A 22,574-nucleotide genomic window follows, 5' to 3' on the forward strand; every position below is an offset into this window, starting at 1 on the left:
ATATTTTCTTTAAAAACACATGCACACACACAACAGCACAAAAACTGTTACATGTTTTAACTCATTTTCTCTACTTTGAACTTTGACTACTCTAACTTTGTATGAAGTTTCTGAGACCAAGATTATAGTGATGTGAGTTTATAATGAGAAAGTTCAAGCATTTTTATATTCTTAAAATCATTTCTTAATGAAGTGACTGGAAGGGCCCACTGAAAATACGCAATCTCGGTGAAAAAGTTTTTTCACTTAATATGAATTTTCTGTTTGTTTGTTTTTGAGGCAGGATCCCCCTTTGTAGTTCAGGCTGGTCCTGAACTCACCATGTAGCCCAGGCTGGCCTCGAACTCAGCCTCCTCCCTCAGCCTCCCAAGTGCTGGGATTACAGGCATCCACCACCATGCTCGGCATTTAATATGAATTTTAAGTGCTTTTAAGTAATGATGAAAAGATATAGTTGGAGGAAGCCTTCATTTTCTAGAGGGCAGCAAGGGGATTTGGTTAAAGAGAGTATGGTAGAGTGACTACCAGTACATCTTTGTTTTGTTTCACTTAGTATTTGAAATTCATCTTGCCTTCTTCATTTCTAGAGAATGCTTATAGTTACTGATAAATATTTGGACTGTAGAAAACTTTTGTGCATTATAATTAAGTTCTTAACTTGCTTTAACTAAGCAGCTAATTAGTAATTGTTATTACTGTATGCAAAGCATATACTTTTGTAAGTATAACAGACACTTAAAATTACCTAGGGCTGAAATTGATTATTTCATAACAATAACACAGCCTCAGATTCTGATTTAGATTCAGATTTAATATACTTTAAGTATTTTGTGAAACAGATAGTTGTGAGCTTTTCATCTGGAAAATGTTTTTAGTCTTTATCAAAACATGGGCTGGAATTTCATGTTATAAAAAATTTTGTGGGAGGTTAAGGCATGTTGGTTATTCTGAGCTAAGGAAATTCATCATGAGGTTTTTAAATTCATATGTTTTATTAATAGGTAGGCAGTTAACATGATGATTAAGAGCTCTGGCATCAGAATACTTGGGTTCAAATCCTGGCTGTGCCACTTGCTAGTAAGGATTAAATGCTAAAATCCTTCTAAAATACTTAGAACCTGACACATGGTTACTGCTTAATTAATGTTACAGACATTTATAACCTATAAAAGCAGTTTGACTATAATTTTAAAACTCAAAAAATATGAAAAAGCCAATTCCATTCTTTATTGAGTCTTCATGTGTTAGGGGCTGTGTTGTCTCAGTTCGTCATCTTATTCTATCTCCCCAGCAGTCCTTCAGTTGGTAGAGTGGTGTACTAGTGTATCTTTCTGTTTCTGCAGTATTTTATTGAACCAGTTTATGGTATTTGTATTTCACATAATTTTCAGTCCTGCCAGACATTTCAGATGGCAGTTGAAAGAAAGAACATAGCAACATTTGTAGATCTCTCGATGTACAGGCCTGGGGCTTGGCACTGTCACAGAAGTAATTTAATCTGACAGCTGTAGTGCAAGATAGGTTTTTGCTCCCATTTTTACACACTAGAACAGTGATGGCAAACCTTTTAGAGTTTTCAGTGATACAAACAGCCTGCTGCGGCCTGGGTGCCATAGGTTCGCCACCACTGCACTAGAAAGTCCAAGTACGAGAGGGAAGAACTACACATCCTGCTCAACATTGCCTGGCTGGTAAGAGGAAGACTTAGGATTCAACAACCCACTACATGGTGTAGCCCCACTATACCATGATTTCCCTTGCTCCTGGAGACTGTGAAACAGCTTTTCTTTTTTTTAAATGGTAATAACGTAGGTCTTTTTGGAATAGGCTGAATAGTTGATTTCTGTCTCTGTGTTGTCTCCTCTAAATGCCACAATCACTTTAACAGTATCTGTATTTTATATCATAATTTAATACATTTGTAGGAGAATATTTAAAGCTGTAATGCTTTCATGCCTGAAAAATCCACATGTGCCTTTGAACTCTAGTCTTCAATGTTGGTATCTCTGAAAGCAATTGAACCACATGACCAAGTCTCTTCTGGGATAGTTATTTTTATGTTGAAAAGCAAAATGTGTTTTAAGAAATTGAATTTGACGGTTTTGAATTTTAGGTGCTTGAGATGGTCTTTAACACTATTTTTAAATATTTGTATTTATGCCCATCAGATACCAGATAAAGGAGGCATTGTTGTATTTAATAATTCTTTTTTTCTCCCAGTTTTATCAGAATAAAAATTTAATATTTGTGAAACATATATTCCCTTTCTGAAGTCACAGATACCACAGATAAATTGTTCAGAAATTGAAGCTAGAGCACATAGGATTATAACTAATTGAATGGGTGCAAAACGCTGGCGGGAGGGATAAAACAGATTATGGATTTGATTGAAGAGTTGCATGTTTTTAGGTTAATTGGTATTTTTCTTGCCAAAGGGATTATACTGTTTTAGACCAAAATAAAATATTAATTAGTATATGATTTATATGTTCCAACCATAGGGGGAAAAACATAATTAACTGACAGAAGATGGCTTGGGATTCAAACTGTGTGTTCACTGTAGGGTAGTTGTGTTGTAACTGTTAGCTGTTAGGACTTCCATGGGAGAGAGAATGCTGCTGCCCAGGCTAACTCATTTACATGAACGTGGATAAGACCATTTAGTGTCACATGGAAAAGAATTCCAGACCAGTGACCACACACCTCTCCACAAATAACTTTTGTGTTCTTAGTAATAGGAGAGTGGTCAGAATATGCATGGTCAGTGTGGATTTACAAGGAGAGTAGCTTTGTCTGAACCTGTATTCCTACCTCAGACAACAGTATTTGTTTTAGGAATATCTAGAAAAACTCGTCACTGCTTCAGACCAAACTCAGAGGAAAATATAAATGATCATTTAAAGCCCATGGAAGGTCAGCAGGCTTTGAAAGACAAATTCTGTCATTCTTGCAAAAGCAAATTTGTGGTAAACAAAATACAGCATGCATATTAAAAAGTAGCTTGTGAGAGATTTATTTATAGCTAGCTGCTTGTGTTTTATCTTTCTTTGTCAGAAGAGAGAACCAGTAACCTAGTGTTTGGGAGTTGTTACACGTTTCAAGGTGTTCTCAGACAGATCAGTTTCTCCATGTTATCTGTGATGGCATATACCCACCCCCATACTATAAGTAATTTAATTATATTGGAACACGTTAAGGATTTATGCTGCAGTTGATCCAAAACCAAATAATTTAATCTTAGCTTACACCTTAACTTATTGGTTTATAGTAGGGGATCAATAGTTTTGATGAGACTTTTAAAGGTAACACAAGCAGGACACACTGGCATGTGGACCTATAGGCCCAGCTACTTGGGAGGCTGAGGCAGGAAGATCACTTGAGTCCAGGAGTTCAAGGCCAGCCTGGGCAACATAGTGAGACCCTGTCTCAATAAAAACAAAACCAATGCAAATGTCTTCCAGTGGTTGGTTTAAAACCAGTATCTATATTGAATCTTGCTTCTTAATATTTATGAAAAATGACAGCCAGGAACAGGTAATTATTGTTCTGTTTCTGAAAGGAGACTACAAATGGCTTGCATAATGGCAGTATATTGTGTAGCTCCTGAGAATTTTCTCATGTAAGCTGTATACTCCCAGACAGTTCATGTGACGAACAGCATATATTAAAGATGATTATATTACAAAGGTAAGGGTACAGTTCCTATCATACAGAATAATATTACTTATCAACTTTTTTATTTATTCTAAACTGCTGGTTCTACTTACTACCCAGCAGTGTCAATTACCTAAGAAGTACATTAGTATTCATATAAGTTTAATTTTTTCAAATATGTAATCTACGGAATACTGGCACATGGTACTCACTGTTTTCATGTCAAATGTAAAAATATTCCTTCATTTAATATAACAGCCTACATTTTTAAGTACAGTTGGTACTATTGTCTCTGTTTCATAGATTGGGAACCTGAGGCTCAGATATTACGTGATCTGGCCAAGACCATAAGGCTGAACTGGCCCTGAAACTTGATTATTTTTACTCCCCTGCCCAAGCTGTTTCCAAGAAAAGCTTCTAAATAAAACACAGTGTTATTTAAGAAAATAGCTTAATATTTTTGTATAGTTACTTTTAAACTTTTTGAACATTTTAAACTAATTTGAAAAAAATTACCATCTAATTTCAAATAAATGATCATCATTATAGGAAGCCTGCAGCATCTTCTTAGTGCCACAGGTAATGACATATCAAAGCAGCTTTTATGTACAGTAGCAAACATTTGTGGCTATAATTTTAATGACATTACAAGTTTTAGAATCTATTTTATGTATTTGTGTGAGCACTATATATATATATATATATTTTTTAAAGGAACTTGAGTAACATTTGTATTATAATTTAGTAAAATAATCTCAACTGTTTACTCTTAAATTATGCAGTTACAAACAAATACCATCTATATTAAGATTGAGCCTTAAAATTTGGAGATCTAAAAGGTCTATGAATAAAAATACTTGATATGGCAGAGTGCGGCAGAGTATGTATAGGGATTCTTAACCAGGAGTGCATAGATGAGCTTCACAGGTCTGTGAACCCCTAAACTTAATGCACATATATATCTAAGGATCATGTTTGGCCAGAAGGAAACATTAATTTGGTTAGATGTGACTTCTAAAAATATTTTTGTTTTTTATTGTTGTTGTTTTGGTACTGGGGATCCAACTCGGGACCCTGTGCTTGCCAAGCAGGCAGCGGCACCACTGAGCTAAATCCCCAGCCCTCTAAAAATATTTTTAAAGTACTTATAGGAGCAGAAGAGTTTGTGTATTTAGGGAATGATGCTGCTCTGGATTATAATGGCAGCTTATTTCATATGTGCCTATTAGGACTAGGAACCAAAAGATTATGATCAGTGAAGAGTTCAAATGCACTGGCCACATGTGCTATGTGCTAGATACTGTTATATGTATGGTAACAGTGCATGGTGCATTACTTCATCCTTACAGCACTTGGACAGAGAAGTCTTATAGCAGTCCTCATTTTGAAGGTCAGGAAACCAAGGCACAGAAAGGATAGTTGACTTGCTCAGAGTCACAAGTGTAGTAACCAGCAGAACCAAGTCCCAAATCCAATCTAATATCAAAATTGGTGTTATCACTATTCTTTACTACTCAGAACATACTTTGAGAAACATTAAACACCTCACAGATAGGTCAGTACCTTTTCCTTTCCTAAAATGTAAGCAGAGTTCAGTTGTGTGGCAATATCTGATCAGGAAATAGTGTGGTCTTCAGGTGGGAGCACGTTTATAATTTTGAAATGTCTTTCAACTGGCAATAATGATTTGTATAAGAGAAAACATACAAAGTTTATGTATTGTGCACTTTTAGTTTATAAAGATAAAATTGTTTTATTTCTGAGAGAAAAAAAGTACTTAGTACTGGTATGATGTACCCAGACCCCATTTTATGAAAAGGAAAACTTTTATCACTGCTATTTTAAGAGAATATTGATCTTCTTTTGGTTTAAGGAATGAAAATACATAATAAGGGGTCATGTGGTTTAAAGAAAGGACAATAATGGTACCCTAAGTGGGATATTTTAGCTACTCAAATTTTAAATAGGTTTTTCTTTCAAGGCTAATTATTTTACCCTCTTGCATGTATGAGTTGTCTCTTCTGTTTAGTGATCACAAAACAAATATTTAGCTGGATGTGGTGGTAAATGCCTGTGATCCCAGCTGTTCAGGGGGCTAAGGCAAGGTAGCAGGTTTGAGGCCAGCAGCCCAGGCAACTTGGCAAAACCTTGTATCAAGAAGAATAAAGAAAAAAAATGTAAATAAACTAAATTAAAAGGAGATTGACATTTGGTAGCAAGCCACTTGTGAAAGACTTCTTTTATATGGATGTCTTTGTTCTGTTTCCTGTTTTTCTTAAAACAAAATAATTATAGCCATCTCACATTACCACAATTTGGAGAAAATTTGTAGCTTTGCAGCTGAACTGTGTAGTATATACATACAGGTGTACCTTTAAATCCTGTGGCAGGAGTATTAAATAGAAATATCTCTGTATGTGAAACAGGGAAATAGTTTTAAATAGAGAACTTTAAGATCTAATTATTAAAATACAGGATTATGCTAGGATAATCTGACAAGTCACATGAATTGTTGCCATAGTGTAAACTTGTAAAGCAATTGTAAGAAAGTCGGAACTTGCTTAGGAGTAGTTATTGTTGAGCAACCTCCCATAACTACCCCTTTCTCCATTCCCTATTTTGGGCTACAAAAATCAGGAAGATTGCTCTTAGATGAGAAAAAAAGTTTTAAAAAAGGACTGTTTACAATTAAGAACTATTTATTTCAGGAAAGTAAAGCAGGTACTCTGGTCAAAGTACAAAGCCTGATCCATCACTAGCAAACAGTCTTAAGAGCCAGTGAGCATTTTAATTTGTTGACAGCATAGATTTCTTGAGATTTACTTAATAACCACCAGTGTTCCAAGCCTTAACCTCTCGTTAGGCAAGACTTTTAAACTAGCATTTATTTCATTTTGGCATTCTATTTGAGGTGAGGTATGGCAGCAGTTTAAAGAATATGTGTGAATGTCTATGTATGTGTTTGAGAACAGAGTCATTTTGAAATAACAGTGATTAAGATACAATTGAGTAACCCACATTTGAATTTGGCTGGGATCCATGAGGGATGATTGTTTTTCCTGCACTCCTACTAAGAGCTTTTCAGCAGAGTGCAGGTGCTCTTGCCCTTCCAAAGGAGCACACTCCCATGACAGAGGAAAAAAAGGAACAATATCTTCCTGAATGTTTTCATAGTGTTTTCAATAAAGACTACTGAGGTAAGAAGTTCAGCACTTTACATAGATAGTAAACTATGCGTATCATTTTATTTGTAATCCCGTGTGTTAAGGGACACTGTTAAAAGTAACAATCACTTTAAAAGCAACAACCAACAAACCAGTATTTAATTTGGTATTTAAGATAATTAAAAATCAAACGGAAGCAGTCTCTAACTAAGATAATTCATGACAAATACCATTAATTCAAGCTTACTTACTGGAAATATTTTTCAACATGGCTAACCTAAAACGTACTTATAGAGATAAAATAAGGGTGTAAATTAGCAAAGTATTAAATAAGATTTTAAGGAGTCCCTAAAATCATTTTTAAGAACTTTAGAACTAATTCACTGTATGCAAAAACAGATTAACTACAAATCTCTTTTAAGTTCTTTCATACATGACCTTATTAGAAGCAATATATATTTGCATTTACTAGCAAAATTCATGGCAATAAAGTATTTTTGAAGTGTATTTTATTTCCCAAATAGTTTACTAGTTTGAAAGAGTCATTCCAGAGATTCATCTGAATTTCTATTAAAACCTAAGCCTTTAATGAAAAAACATGTCTCTGAAAGTAAGGCAATTTTTCTACAATCTGCTTATGAATAGAAAACAAATCTTTGGTTTTTAGTTTAAGTAGCAGGAAGGATTGCAAAAAGAAACACTAAATAACTAAAGCAATTAAAAAGCTCTGAATAAGCAATGAGAAACTCCAAACCCCATCAAGGTCAGTAGAGCACCTAAGGCACCTCAGGTTCAGATGATACAATCATCTTTGCTTAGAGTTCTTAAAGTCTGTGTACATGATCTTTACCATCTGGAGAAGGTGGTATCCAACAATGATTACTGTGATCAGGAAAGAAGACACTAAGAACTGATAGATGGGAGAGACACTGGAGATCGTCTCTTCTACCTTCCATACTGTAAGGTGAGGAAACTGAGGCCCAGTCAAGAAGCAGGTGACACCAGTTTGTGTTTCCAGATTCCTAATCCATCTCTTAGGGCAGGACAAATTCTAGATTTTAATTTTCATTGCCTACTAAACCAAGTGTGAAGGGTTTCAAAGATGTAAATTTGAAAAAAAAAAAATCCCCATCAAATTCCCAAAGGCAACTAGGAAATGTATAATACTTTACTGTCTTAATCCCCTTATACCATGTGTTGGACAACTCAGATAATATGTTAACTGATTTATACAATTCCTTCAAGTCTACCTAAAAATAGACCACAATTAAATGAGAAAGTTACAGAAGATTCCATTTTACCATACATAAGGCCATGATAATGTGAACCACCATTTCTTGAGAGAAGGAAGATATCCAATGTCCAGTTCTGAGAGAAAGCTTCTGACTAGTTATCCAGTAGACTCTCCACTCTTCAATGGGGAAGATGATGCTTGTATTTTTAAAAATCTCTACAAAGCTCACATACAAAGACAGTACATCCTAGATTTGTGACTGATATAAGCATTTAAGGCTGTCATTTTCAAGTATAAATGTTTAGTGTTCCATTACCCAATCTGTGCAATTCACATAGCTGTAAGTACAAATCATAAAAATTAACAGAAGTCTACCAAAACCAAATCATAATTTAGGCAACAGCAAGTTAAATGTAAGGAAGGCTAGGGGAAATTGTGGATTAGATAATGCATGTCTAAACTGCATTAGGTGGCTCACACTTTGTCTAGCACTACTATCTGTTGTGTGGCATCTGGAACGTGGCAGATCCACAGCAGACCAAACAAAGAAGGTAGATTAGGTAACAGGACCAGTTATTAAGAATGTTCACCTCCAACACAGTCCTAAGGCCTGTCCCTCAGATGATGATGAGAAATGGCTCCTAAGCGCAAGGACCCGAGTTCGATCCCCGGTACCAAAAAAAAAAAAAAAAAAAAAAAGGCAAAAAGAAATGGCTCCAGTACCACATAAACTTTACAGATGAACATGAAAAATGTTTCCTTTTTTTTTTTTAAGCAGAGCCTTTCACCTTGGGACAAATACGTATTGCCCCGGGATTAATTAAATCAACATTATCTACTTCTGGCTTAATGGAATATTGTGAAATGTAATACAACTGGAGAGAATAGGTATTTGGAAGCCAGCAGTATTCTGTTTAACTTACATTCTGAGAGTGTACATAAGCTGTGGTTCTATAACTTCTGCTATAGTTGCAATATCTGTATCTGAAAGGTGACAACAGTTTTATTACAGAAGCAGCTGCTCTGTTTTAAATTCCATGTAACATCCTTAGATTCTAGGTCTTGCCTCTTTAACAGAAATCAACGTTCTCTTGTGTTTTGGTCAGCATACACAGTTCTCATCATTTGATATACACAGCCAGTGTGGGAATTTTAAAAAAATTACCAGGTAATTCAGAGAGCTAAACTGAGTCCATGATTATGGTGAAGTCTGACCCAAAATTTTAATTTGTAATTTAGCATGTATCTCATGCAATTTGGGGAGCATCAAACTAAATCTACAGTTGTCAGAAGCCTTGTTACAGTTTAATGCACATTAACTAAAATGTGTACATTTTTAGTGTTGATGATAAATGCAGTTATGACCTTATTACACTTTTGGCATTCTTTAAGAAAGCATATTAAGCTTTAATATAGAAATATTTAGTTTACATTTAACTTGTGCTCAGGTAATATAATAAACGTCTTTTCGCTTTTGATCTCATACATTCTCTCTTCAGGTATGGCCCATCTCCTGTACACTTGGAGCAACCTTTGGCTACGTGGCTGGCCTTGTTATTTCACCACTCTGGATATACTGGAATAGAAAGCAACTTACATACAAGAACAATTAACTGGAGCAAAGGGAGAAGATATTTCTTTGTGCAGACTCCGTAAGGGCTGTGCAGAAATGTATATGGTCAAAGCCAAGCAGTTCCATTTACAGCACTGTTGTTTTTTTTAACGTAGTTTCAACATGATGTGATTGTAGCTTTTTGAACTATGAAAACCCTGAGAGATTGTACCTTCTAGTTGAAATAAAGTATTTATAATAGATTGTGGCTTCAGATTCTGTTTGCTGCTTCTTAGACCTTTAAGGAACATTCTTAATGAACTTTATAGAATTCTGAGGACAGGTTTTTGTTTTCTTTCAAGTTTGAAACTGCTTCATTACAAGAGGTCTGGGTATCGCTGTAGCATTTCATATGCTTTCTGAGAGAAATTGACAGTTTTCTTGGCCACTGAAGTTTTTCACGTAATCAAACAACAGTTTATACATCTTGATCCTATTCTTTTTTTAACTGTATGTTTCTTTGGAGTTAAAATGGCTATGATAGCCTCATCAAAAACAGTCTTCAATCCCTTCTGGGTTAAAGCTGAACATTCCACATAGCAGCATGCTCCTATCTGGGAGGGAGAAAAATAAAATCACAAATATATAAAATCTTTTACATAATTGGTGTGACACATCACATTATAACAAACTGTAAAACACAGCTATGCAAGAGAATAAACTTATCATCCCTATTCATATGCCCAACAGTACCCAACTGTTAAAATACTAGTATATTTCCTAGACTTCATGAAAAATTCTTTCATCAAATATTTGATGAGTACCCACTATACCTCAACATTATTTAGGTCCTGGGGAGATATCCGTGAACTTAACCACATCTGCTTACATCCCACAAAGGAGAGGCACACGGAGGAGGACTCTAGACCAGACGGTGAAAATGCTAGGGAGAAAAAGAGTAACTGAGCTTGGAGGCTGGTGGTGGTGGTAGGTCAGGAAAGGTTTCAAGTTGAGCAGTCAAGGTCAAGGAGAAGGGCTGTAGATAGGACCCTAGATGCAAAGATCTGAGGTGGGAACATGTTTGGAGCATTCGAGGAACAGAAAAAATGCCAGAGTGGCGGAAGAGCGAGCATCAGGGAGTGGGAGAGATGGGGTGAGGGAGGTAACCTTGAGGCCATACTAACTGGCTTCTACTCCAAGGGGACCTGCTCTTCCACTGAAAGTTAACTGCACACTCATTTGCTAAATTAACTCCCTACCCTACTCTCATGCAACTCACTGCATCTTGGAGAAGCCCATGCAAGCACTAGTAAGTACAAAGGCACACTGTAAAAAGGAAATGTGTGCTCTGGGGAAAGATGGGAAGGAAGATAAAGTAGGGAGTGGGTATGGACGATCAGGTGGGGGTCACATGGAGAAAGTTCATAAGCAGACACCTGAAAGGGGTTAAGGAATGAATAATGGACCTCCAGGGAAGAAGAGTCCAGGCAGAGGGAGCAGCAAAGTACAAAGGCCGGAGGCAGGTCTAGAGGCAGAGAGGCCAGGGCTGGAGCAGAGAAGGAGCAGCGTCTATGGGCTGCCAGCAGGGCTCTGACCTGCACTTGGAGTGTGCTGGGGACCAACCAGAGGGTTCTGGGCAGAGCAATGACCTGACCAAGCTTGTATTTTCTTTTGTGGTTTTTTTTTTGTTTTTGTTTTTGTTTTGTTTTGTTTTGGTACCGGGGATCGAACTTGGGACCTTGCACTTGCGCAGCAGGCACCGGAACCACTAAGCTAAATCCCCAGCCCCAAGCTTGTATTTTAAAACTCATTCTGCTGCTGTGTTGAAAAGATTATCATGGAGCAGAGACGGCAGAAAGGTGAGTGAAAAGCGGTTCCAGTAATCTAGGTCAGAGGTGAGGAGGAGAGGGTGAGAAGGAAGCATTTGGAGCCTGTCTGTTCTGAAGGCAGAACAGTATGTTCTGCTGAAAGATTAGATGTGTAGTACAAGACAGAAAGCAAGGTCAGGTATGACTTCAAGGTTTCTGACCTGAGTAACTGCCAGGACAGGCTTGGAGGGTAAAATCAGGAACTCTGTTTCAGGCATGTTAATTCAAAAATGCTCAGTCATCCAGACAGACTTGTTAAGTGCACAACTGGAGAGCTACATCCAAAGTTTGTGGAAGAGGTTCAGGCTGGAGATACAAATTGCGGAAACTATTCAAGCCACAAGACGGGAAGAAGGTCCCTAAGCCTTGGGAAGTGGGTATCGCCATTGGAGAGTGCTGATGCCTGGCGCCCTCCAACATTCAGGGGCCATGGAGATGAAGAGATGGCTGAGGGCCCAACAAGAAGGGAGAAGAACCAAGAGAGGGGCTCAAGGAAGCCAAGTGAGGCAAGTGTTTCAGGAAGAACAGTTTTCCTAGCATGTATGAGGGCCCGGCTTGCAGCCTCAGCACCACCCCGTGCATGTCCCAAAAACTGTTAGTCTGAGTTACAGTCTAACTGAAACTTTTTTGACCAACATCCTAACAATTTTCTTAGGATAAACTGCTACATAAGGAATTGCTTTATCAAAAGTGAGCATGATTTTAAGGCTTTTGCATGTTATCAAGATTGCTTTTATTCAACAACCACCAATATAATACAATGCCTATTTCCTTGCACCCTTGCAACAGTACCTTTAATTCATTTTTTGCCACCTTTATATGTGGAAACTGAATGACTGTAATAGTGGTGTGAACATTCTTATCTTTAATACACCATTCTTAGCCTACTGAGGTATATGTCTTTTTATGATTAATTCATTTATGCTAGCAATTCCTGTATACGAAGGACATTAACCCACTTTTCTGTCATATATATCATTTGTTGTATGACTTTTAATTCTATTTCTGGCAATTTTATGTGGTTAAATCGATATCATCATTTATGACATTTAGAAATTCCTTTTTTCCTCAAGATATCAAAATTGAATATTAAGAAATTCCTAAAGTGATTTTTTTTTCTTCTAAAGTGATCTGTTAGTGAAACCTTTATGTTCTGCTTTGGGAAAAACTGCCTTGAAGAAAATTTTCTTGTTTCTCCTGTCTACTAATACATAGCACATTACTTATTAAATTCTGTTTCCACAAAAGTCCTATTAAAACATGTCACAACATTTTTTTAAAAAAAATACAGGGCCGGGGATTTAGCTCAGTGGTTCTGCCACCTGCCTCACAAGCGCTGAGTTCGATCCCCGGTACCACACACACAAAAAAGAAAAAAATCCAATAATGTTAGGGCCAAATAGAGAAAAAGTAAACCTACCTTCAGGGCGAGGAAGAATATAAACTAAAAGGTGAGAGGTGCATCGCTGTTACTTTTTTTTTTTTTTTTTTTAGAAACCTGGCCATAATTTTATTTCTAACCACAAATTTAAATTATCTTCCTATGTGACTGTACAACCTAATTCCTTAAGTCTACTGAAAACAGTCTGATTTGGCACAGTACAAAGTTTAAATATTTAAAAAGGTCTTAAAGTCTCAGCACCTGCTACTGATAAATACGTAACTTTTAAAGAAAATACTGTTGGCAGCATGGCACAGGTAGAAGAGCCTGGCTTTGGACTGAATCCCAACTCTGCTACTGCAGGGCCTTGGGCAATGTCCCCAAGCCACTGTTTTCTCTTCTCTACAACAAGAAAAAAAAAACAAAGAAAAAAACCCTGCCTCACAGAATTGGTGCAAGGATTACATGAGAAAATGCATGTAAGGCACTCAGCACAGTGCCTGGTGTACCAGAAATACACAAGTGTTCACTTCTACTATTACCTTTACATTTATTTTTAAATTCTGCAAACGTTCCATTACCTCTTTTGCTAGTTTCTGTCCTTGTTCCACACATATAGGTTTTTCTTTCATATCATTCAGTCTCGCTAAAGTTTTGGGGTCATCCCGGAGATCAATCTAATTAAGAAAGGTCAATAATGTCCCATAACATTACAAGTCTTTAAAAAGAAATCAAAGCATGTCATCCCATTTAATCCCCACATGCCAAAAAAACCCCCACAATATTAAAAAGAAATGAATTTTTTAAAGCTACTAATATAACTACTTTATTTTGACACTATTTTCCCCCCAAAATATGGCAGAACTTATTAACCTGCATCTGAATTTAAACACATCATTTGCTAACCTTAGGACCATTTGTCTGAGAGTAAGCCCTCCACCCCCACTGACTGACTTATACTTGACCTGATAAAAATCAAAGCAGACGTACCTGAGTTCCTATTAATAAAAAGGGTACATTTGGGGCATATTCCTTAAGTTCCGGTACCCACTCTTCTTTCACATTTTGAAATGAGGCTGGATTGACCACGGAGAAGCATATGAGGAAGACATCAGTCATTGGATAGGATAAAGGCCTCAGACGATCATAGTCTTCCTGAGACAAAAAGAAAAACCTCATTATCTACATTTACTTGTCTATAGTTTACTTATATACCTTACATCATATGATCAAAGAGACAAATTCAGAAGTGTCCCACAAATTAAATGCATGGCACTCTACATAAGATGATTCCACTTGTTTTTGTTAATTTTTTTCAAAGTTCTGAACACCAATAGAGTAAAAATAATGAGTATCACTAATAAATTCAACAAAAACTAAGAAAGTAAATTGTAATTACTAAAGCATTCACTGGAATCATTTTTAACTTTTAAATTTTTAAAAAACTTTTAAACTTTTTCATTTTTAAAAAGTCTACACAAAGAATTGAGGAGAGCTAAATAATAAGAACTATAACAACATACAGGTATTTATTATGTGTCAACTTTTAATCATTGCGTTCTCTTAGGGATTACTTAATCCTTGTAACAACACAAGTACCCCATCCTTGTTTTCCTTCACAAAGACAAAGACTGTATGTAAAGATATGTAGCCATAAGGAACTAGGATTCAAACCCTTCAGGGTATTACTCCAGAGTCTATGCTCTTAACTACAGTCAAGGTGTGATCATAAAATACAGTGGTTTAAACTTTAACAAGTATTGTCACACTAAAAGACATACTGCCATTAATTGCCTATAAAATACTCCTCTTTGAACACACTTATCCAATTGTTCTTACCACTTTCTGAAGCAGTTCTGGAAGTCCTGTTATCCATTTAAAGTGTTTAACTTTTCATAGTCACTCTGACATAGAGGAGAGCCAGAAGTTGCACAGTCCCAGACCCAAATGAAAATGGTGAAGAAGATACATTATAATGGTTTTGACAAATTGACCTAAATTTTCTGAATCAATTCAGGAAATCAAGGCAGTCATGGAAAGACAAAAGAGGTCTTCCAGAACTGCTCCAGGAAAGTGGCTACAACAGTAGGATAAGTGTATTCAAAGTATGGAGGAATATTGTGAGGAAGATTAATGGCAATGTGTCTTTGAGTGTTAAAAAAGTGTTTTATTTAAACATTCACCTTACTTATTCGTCACACTTCACACCTTCACTGAGACCCTCAATTTTTGCTTCCCTTGTTTTCTAGCATTTTCCCTTGTTTTCTGTGTGTGTGTGTGTGTGTGTGTGTGAAATTGAAAGACAGAAACATATGGAATAAATTCACAGAAACATCCTTTTTCTCCCCAACTTCTATCTTCCTTTCCAAATGTTTTTATGTTAATCTATTCAGCTCTCAGTTCTTTTTCTATGCATGCATCCACCTGCAGCTACACATATTCATACAGCTGGACATGAGATCATGCAATGTGTGTTCTGCACCTCCTTCGTCCAGTCTGCCCTGGAAATCTCTCCAAATCAGAACATGTTGGGCTATCAATTCTTTTAAACTGCTGCTTCTCGGTGGTCTTCCTGATGGTTGTTTTAGTCTCTGTGTATCACAAAAGGTAGTAAATGTCATCTTTTGCATGGACTACTTTATGTGACACCAAATTCTGCTAATTCATATTTTAGTGAGGGAACAAAGTCAGGATTCCATTTTTGTCACTCGCTACATTTGCATCTGGTTTCAAGGAAACTTTGTTTTGGGCCTAGGTCTCCTCCCCTCTTAACTCACTTCACTGTTAGAACAGCACAAATGTGGGACTAAGAATATTCAAAACATCTTTCACTCAGAATTCCAATGGTACTATTTCTTCCACAGATCAACTTTCCTTTCATGTCATCTTCTGCCATTTTTCTTCATTCAATTTTCAGCTCAAGCATAGAGCTGCCCCTCAGTATCTGAGGGAGACTGGTTCCAGGACCCTGGAGCTATCAAAATCCATAGATGCCCAAGTTTCTTAGACGAAATAGCACAGCATATGCATAGAACCACCACACACCCTCCTGTGTACTTTCAATCATCTCTAGATTACTTAGACTACCTAGTATAATGTAAATACTGTGTAAATGGTTATCCACTGTATTGCTTAGAAAATAATGAAGGGGGAAAGGCCTGCACATGTTCAGTACACATCCATTTCTTCCCCAAATATTTTGAGTCCACAGTTGATTAAATCTACAAGCCTGGACGCTAAGGACATAGGCCAATGGCAATAACACCTCAAACTCTTGACTCTGGAGGTGAACTCTTCCGTTGTACTGCAAAGCTTTCAAAAGGCACTCCTACACTAGAGCTTTGCACACCGAGATTTCTCAGGCAATGGCTCTCACAGGACAAAAGGGGAAAAGCCACCTCTCAACCTTCTACACCTTTTATTTTTGTGTTGAGACAGGGTCTCGCTATGTAGTGCAAGCTGGCCTTAAACTCACTACACATAGCCTAGGCTGGCCTCGAACTCATGGCAACCCTTTTGCCTGAGTCTCCCATGTCCTGTGATTACAAGTGTGCACCACCACGCCAGCCCTAAAACCTTTATTTTTAAAAGTGGAGGCCTGAATTTGATTTTGACTCAAACTATGCCCCGGCATTAAGAAATTATTCATGAGGAAATCAAGTAGAGTAGGTATGGAACGTGTTATACCCCAGCCAGAAGGACTATTATCAAAAATATACATTTTGAAAACTCAGTTTGTACGTTAAGTAGTGCGATCAGGTGCACTGAATGTGGTTTCCACACTTTATTCCCTATTTCAAAGTGCAAATACATCAGAGAATCAAAGAAACAGTATTTAACCTCAGCATTCTATCCAGCAGCTCTATGCTTCTGAGCATACCTGCATTTGGCATGGTCTGGGGATGGGGAGTTCTCATTAAAACTCACTCCTCGCCAGATTTAGGTTTCCAGTGTTCACAGAAATAGAAGTGAGGATGCTCTTCTAGAGGATTATGAGGAATAAATGAAATAATACAACTGAAGCACTCAGCATTACACCTGGCATATGAAAGAAGCTGTCCAGTGCTTTAACATAAATTCTTTATCCCATGAAAAGCTGATTCTCTTCCTCCACAAACCCAGGCAGAATCCCACGAGTCCCATACATTCCTGGCTTTGTATCTCCCTCCAACTACAACTAAAGCAACTCCTTTACTGAGAAATAAAAATTTTCTGCATTCCCAACAAAATGCATAAACTGAGGTCTCTTGAGGGCAGTGTAACTGTCAGATTAATAGAAAGAGAATGGTATATTATCACTGCAGTAATTAGTCATTTTGGAATTGAGCAGCCTTAAGACTTGAAAGAGAATGAAGAAAAATTTGTATTTTTTCAAGAATCCCAAATTTACTGTAATGAAAATTTTGCTTTTCAAGCAAGTTTACCTCATCAGGGAAATATAATTATTTATTCTTTCTCTAGGGGGATATGACAAGAAATTTAAAGCAGGTGAATTCAAAGTTCTCTAGAAATTCTTGATATTAATAAAAATATTCCACAGAATATAAATCTGTTCTACAGATTCCCTTCATAAGCACAGTTGAGTCCCGATTTTTCTCAGTGAGGAACACATGGGGGCACAAGGGACCAAATCATTTCTAGGTACTGTATTTCTTAAACTGCAAATTCTGTTAGAATAATTAAATGTAGGGAACTGAGGTTAGAAAACAAACAAACAAACAACAAAACAAGTAGGTTTAGAACTCTTTAGAAAGAAATGTTACTTTGTAAGTCCAAGCTACCTAAAGTGAACTCTGACCTGTCACTTCTGGCTAAATAATTGGCAGTTATTATAAGAAGGAGACCCTTCTGCTTCCATTCAGCCTAAGTAATTAGAAGTCTAATAATAGATAGCAAATTAAAAAATAAATTATCCCTTGTGCACACTGTACTTGGCATCATATAAAAATGTTTACACTCCCTGTACCATATCTTGAGTGAACTTAATGTGGAATATTGGATTTGGTAATAAATAGGTGGAAATTTGCAGAATGTGTCCTCTCAAGTATATATTTAAATCTGACAACACAAAGAAAGTTAAATGTGGTACAATTGCCCTTACTTTTAAATGACCACTTATCAAAGTCAAAACTCTTCCCAGCCAACTCTCCAGTGTCCTCCTAATTAACAAACCAATATATATTTTAGTTCTACTTTTAAAAGTAGGTATTTTAAACATTTAACTAGAACATCCTCAAGAGTGCAGAAAAGTATATTAGAGACAATTATCTGATCAAACCATGAAAAAAAATGTTGAGTTTGGTCAACAGGATTTTGGACTGGTAAATAAATCCTTTAACTTTGTACCAACTGGCTAAGTAGCAGAGGAGTCAATTTTTAAAGTGTGTTCTGATAGCTTAGTGATTCAGCTAGTCTCTATTACTGTCAAGAATTCTTGATCTGTGACAACCATAATCCTTAAAAGTATCACACACTTATTATCTGACAAGAATTGCAAATAAGAGACCAAAGAAATGTTCCTGAGAGGAAACAAGATTTTCTGGAGCAACAGGGACACACAGTAGATGCACAGCAGCCAGAGACATCTGTTGGTGTCTTGCTCAGCCCGTGGGGCCCACAACCCTCCCTGCTTCTTCACTGATCTTGTCTCGTCATGTGGATCTGGGTGTTCCCTCCCACTTTACTGGTCTTTGTTTAAAATGCTTGTGTCTGTTTATTTAAAATAAATACCCCAAACTTGTATTTTACATAAAACCATGCACACGGGACAAGCTAGCCTCTGCCAGGTTTTGTCTGTGGGCATGCTGTCATACATTGGCTACTTAAAAGCCATCAGCAAAGATTTATTGAGTGAGATTACGCTGCATGGAAAATGTTCACATACACACATATAAAAGACATAGTTGTATACATTGGAACTCATAGTTTAGTTGGGAGTTCAAGACATAAATAGAGAAAGAAAGTCATATACAATGGGGGAGATCAACATGGAAGCTGGAACAGATGAATAGATCAATGGTTAATCCAAGAAACATTAAAATAAGCATCTACTAGCTACATGGAACAGTGCTGCAAAACCATCAGAGACATGAAGGAAGGCCAAGATTCAAATACTTAATTTATCAAACACTCTGTAAACATTTACCAAGCTCTCTGGTAAGATGTTATGTTAAAAATAAGGCAATGAGCACGAATGAACAATAGTACCCACAAGATGCCTGTGAAGCTTTCTAGGGCTTCGCAGACCAGAAAGCCATCACGTAGAGAAGGAACTGTGGGCTGGTGTGAAAATATGGATAAGCTTAGCACTGATGAGGAGAAATTCTGATGGGTAGGGAGATGATCACTGTCTCTGTCCTTCATAAGCTCATGATAAGACTGACAAGATGTATGCAAACCTGCTATTAAATGTCAGAATGTGGTACATTTCAAAAGCGGTAATTAGTGGACACTAAGAAAAGACTTCATAAGAGAGGCATTTGAGCTGGCCTTACAGAATAGATAAGATTTGAACATACATAACCAATGTGGCCTTGGTTAAGGCCCTTATTTCTTGGAGCCTTAGTTTCTGTTTATAGACCGCGAGGGGGCCGGGGATTTAGCTCAGTGGTTCTGCCGCCTGCCTCGCAAGCGCAAGGACACGAGTTCGATCTCCGATACCAAACCAAACAAAAACAAAAACAAAAATATAAACCGGGAAGGTGCCAGTGACAAAGTGCTTTGAAAACGAGAGGTACTGTAAGAATGAGTTGCACTCCCAAATAACCCAGGATGATGTTATTCTAATTTAGGAAATAGTCATTTACCAACACCTACAAGAGTTTCCCTCTATAACAACCTAAAATAAGAAAATGTGGGACCACAATTGAGTAATTGTTTCATTAGCAAGCCTTAGCCATCCAAAGTCTAAAACAGCTGCTGATTACTTTCAGAAATATATAAAATGTCTGACAACTAAGTAAGAATGCCCTGACAGCTGTTGGCTTTGTGGAATAAGAAACAGCAACTCTCTGCCACTTCCTAGGGCACTGTAGTAATTTCCATCTGAAACATCTGTTTCTAGTGAGAAGCCCAAAATAGGAACCAGGTCTGGCTTTTGAAACAGCCAGCCCTCAAAGGGTGCTACGCGAAGGCAAGAGGACACATGCGTGGAAGGAGCTCCTGAAGAAAGTGTTCTAACAATATCATAGACATTTCTATAGTAATTCTGGGGAATCAGTTATGAGAACTGATTTCTTTGGGTAGTCACTTTGTCACCTTTTAGTTCATTTTATATTTAACATTGTGAAATGAAAATACCACTTTTCACCTCCTTAAAAATAACTCTAGAACGGGGAGAGTAACTCAGTGGTAGGGCACTTGCATGCCCTGAGCTTGATCCCCAGCACCACAACAGACAATATTAATCCCCCAAATCAAAACCCAGCTGTTTTTCAAAGAAGTTGGATTGAATCTCTTTGGGGACCATTTTGATAAATTTGGCTGGAAGTTCATTAGTGATGAGTTTATTGGATTTGCCTACCGCCTCCTACCACACCCAATACTGTTGAACTAAAGAAAGTTTGGGAAGGAAAAATATTTTTTAAAGTGCTATATATGTCTAGGAGGTAACTGCTTTTCAAAAACTTTTTACATATTTGATCGTTTCTTCTTATATTTTTAAATCTTCATTTGAGTTGTGAAATGGTATTTATAGGTCATGAGCCTGATTGACTCTTAGTAAAAGAACTCTTGAAGGTTTAGTTTCTAACTTTCAGCAACTGTCATCTGCAGGCAATTTTTACTAAGTCAGTCTCTCCCTTACTTTACCAATTATTTAGGAGCTAGGGACCCAAATCGTGAGCTTTTTCCATTACTATTTTCCTTTTGGCTGCCTGACTGACCCTAACTCCTGTTTGGATTAGCTGGAGGAAAAGGAGAGAAATATACAGCCGGTGAGAAGACTAGCCTTGCCATTAACCTACCACTTCTCCACGGACCAGCACTTCCTCATCTCTAAAAACAGGGAGCCTGAACCAGCAGACTCCTTCCTCTCACGCAGAAAAGGCTCAAAGTAACTTTTTACCCTTTGAGCATCTCTAGTAACAGATTTAATGTGGGAGGATGTTTAAACGCCTGGCTAAATCTCAAGTCTTAGGATTCTGTTTTATCTAAGCTGACCCCACAAGGCAGAGGATCAAGACGTAGCTAAATATGGCCCTTGGGCAAGCTTCATTTCCCCATCTGTGAAGGGAGAGTAAATATAGCAGACACATGTTGAGAGAAAAGAGAGCTGGTCAAGTGCTTTGAGCTCTTCTAGCAGACAAGTCTGACTTTCCAAAAAAAGACAAGCTGCAGCTTCAGAGCCATCACTGTTTCTTTTATGTACAGCAAGGTGACTCCCCTGGTTCAAAAGAATGTAGAGCTCAAATTCTACATTGTGTGAAGCTATAATTGAAAGTCTATTTCACTAAAACAGAGGCTAGCTGGCCTAAGATGGTAAAAGGCAGGTCACACTTCCACAGTACATACTCTTTCCTAACTTCACGGCACAGACTTCAAGTTGATGGGATAGTCATTCATGCATTCATTCATCTGTGTCAACAAGTGTATTGGTAATGAGGTGCGGACCACGGTGCATACACTGGTGGAAACCAGACACAGACCCTGCCTGCCTGCAACTTAGTGCGTATGGGCAGTGGGCAGGTAGTTCTCAGCCAGGCAGTATGGCTGTGTCTAAGGGACACACTGGAAATGTGGGAGGTGCTTTTGACTGTCAAAATGAACAGGAAAACACTACTGGTATTTTGGGATGAAAACCAGATTGATAAAAAACCTGTACAATGAAAAGTAACTATAGGCCCCATATGATGGTTGAGTATCCTGCTAGGTATTCATGAGCATGAAAAACCCTTTTAAAATTACACAAATCTACTAACCCGACTCGATTGAATATATGAACACAAAAAAAATTTTTAAGCATGATTTTAATAAATTCTCTAGGAAGGTAATCTCAGTCCAAGTAGAAGAAGGCTGTACTTTATTTTGTCTGAAACATCCCAGGAGTTGCTTATGATCATAAAAAAAAATTCTATACCACTGGCAATGTTGCTGTTAAGTGTCTGAATCACCCATAAAACACAGCCATGTCACTGAATATTTGTGGCTGTTGCATTCATGGTAATTCTACCTATAGATAAAGGTACATAATGACTGCTACTTCATTGTAATTTCTTGAATATTCGGCTCTGGGAATTTAAGAATTTAAACTGAAATAAATCCTTCTATGATGAATTTCTTTTCCTTTGTTTCTCTTTTATATTACTGCTAGGATGTTCTACTGGTTTAAAATGAAGTGTCTAGGGACTTGTACTTTCTACAGGTTTCATTTGAGGATTAGTAAAAAGGGGAGAGTCTGATATAGTTGAGGTACTAAGACTAAATCAGGACCAAAATGAACATACCTGCAAATTGGGACAGGTGCTCTGAAGGAAAAGAGCCAGGTATACCTCGAGAATAACCAGGAAAACCACCTTCAGTCTAGGCAGTTAGGAAAGCCCTTACTGAGGGGGCAACCTCGGCCTGAGACCTGAGGGAAGGTTTAGGAGGCCAGATACAGGACAGAGTGAGAAAAAGCCTCAAGGAAGAGGAATGTCATTAACAGTGAGACAAAGGAATCACACAATTTGACTTTTTAAAAAGGTGACTCAGACTGCTCTGAGGAGGATGAACTGGGCAGGGA

The 22,574-nt window shown here is 37.4% G+C and overlaps 2 protein-coding genes across 7 annotated transcripts in view; one reads left to right on the forward strand and one right to left on the reverse strand.

The window, feature by feature from the left end:
• Pigf (phosphatidylinositol glycan anchor biosynthesis class F) overlaps positions 1–9,867 on the forward strand; it is a 119,097-nt gene extending 109,230 nt beyond the window's left edge. For all 3 annotated transcript variants that reach the window (XM_087216425.1, XM_021253819.2, XM_004839398.4), the window contains one exon: positions 9,552–9,867. In XM_087216425.1, the coding sequence (XP_087072551.1) occupies positions 9,552–9,637 (86 nt within the window). In that variant the 3' untranslated portion in view covers positions 9,638–9,867. The remainder of the gene's footprint in view (positions 1–9,551) is intronic.
• The window catches only part of Rhoq (ras homolog family member Q), a 38,529-nt gene continuing 22,828 nt past the window's right edge, over positions 6,874–22,574 (reverse strand). For 2 of the 4 annotated variants that reach the window (XM_004839396.4, XM_087216428.1), the window contains 3 exons: positions 13,844–14,008; positions 13,435–13,530; positions 6,874–10,218 (listed from right to left, as the gene is read on the reverse strand). In XM_004839396.4, the coding sequence (XP_004839453.1) occupies positions 10,063–10,218; positions 13,435–13,530; positions 13,844–14,008 (417 nt within the window). In that variant the 3' untranslated portion in view covers positions 6,874–10,062. Of the gene's footprint in view, positions 10,219–13,434; positions 13,531–13,843; positions 14,009–22,574 lie in introns of those variants that run through there. The other 2 variants (XM_087216427.1, XM_087216426.1) reach the window with 2 other exon arrangements.

This window comes from Heterocephalus glaber, unplaced genomic scaffold (assembly GCF_053883595.1).
Source record: "Heterocephalus glaber isolate CG9 unplaced genomic scaffold, H.glaber_assembly_v1.0 deba00001457, whole genome shotgun sequence".
Taxonomy (NCBI): Eukaryota; Metazoa; Chordata; class Mammalia; order Rodentia; family Bathyergidae; genus Heterocephalus; species Heterocephalus glaber.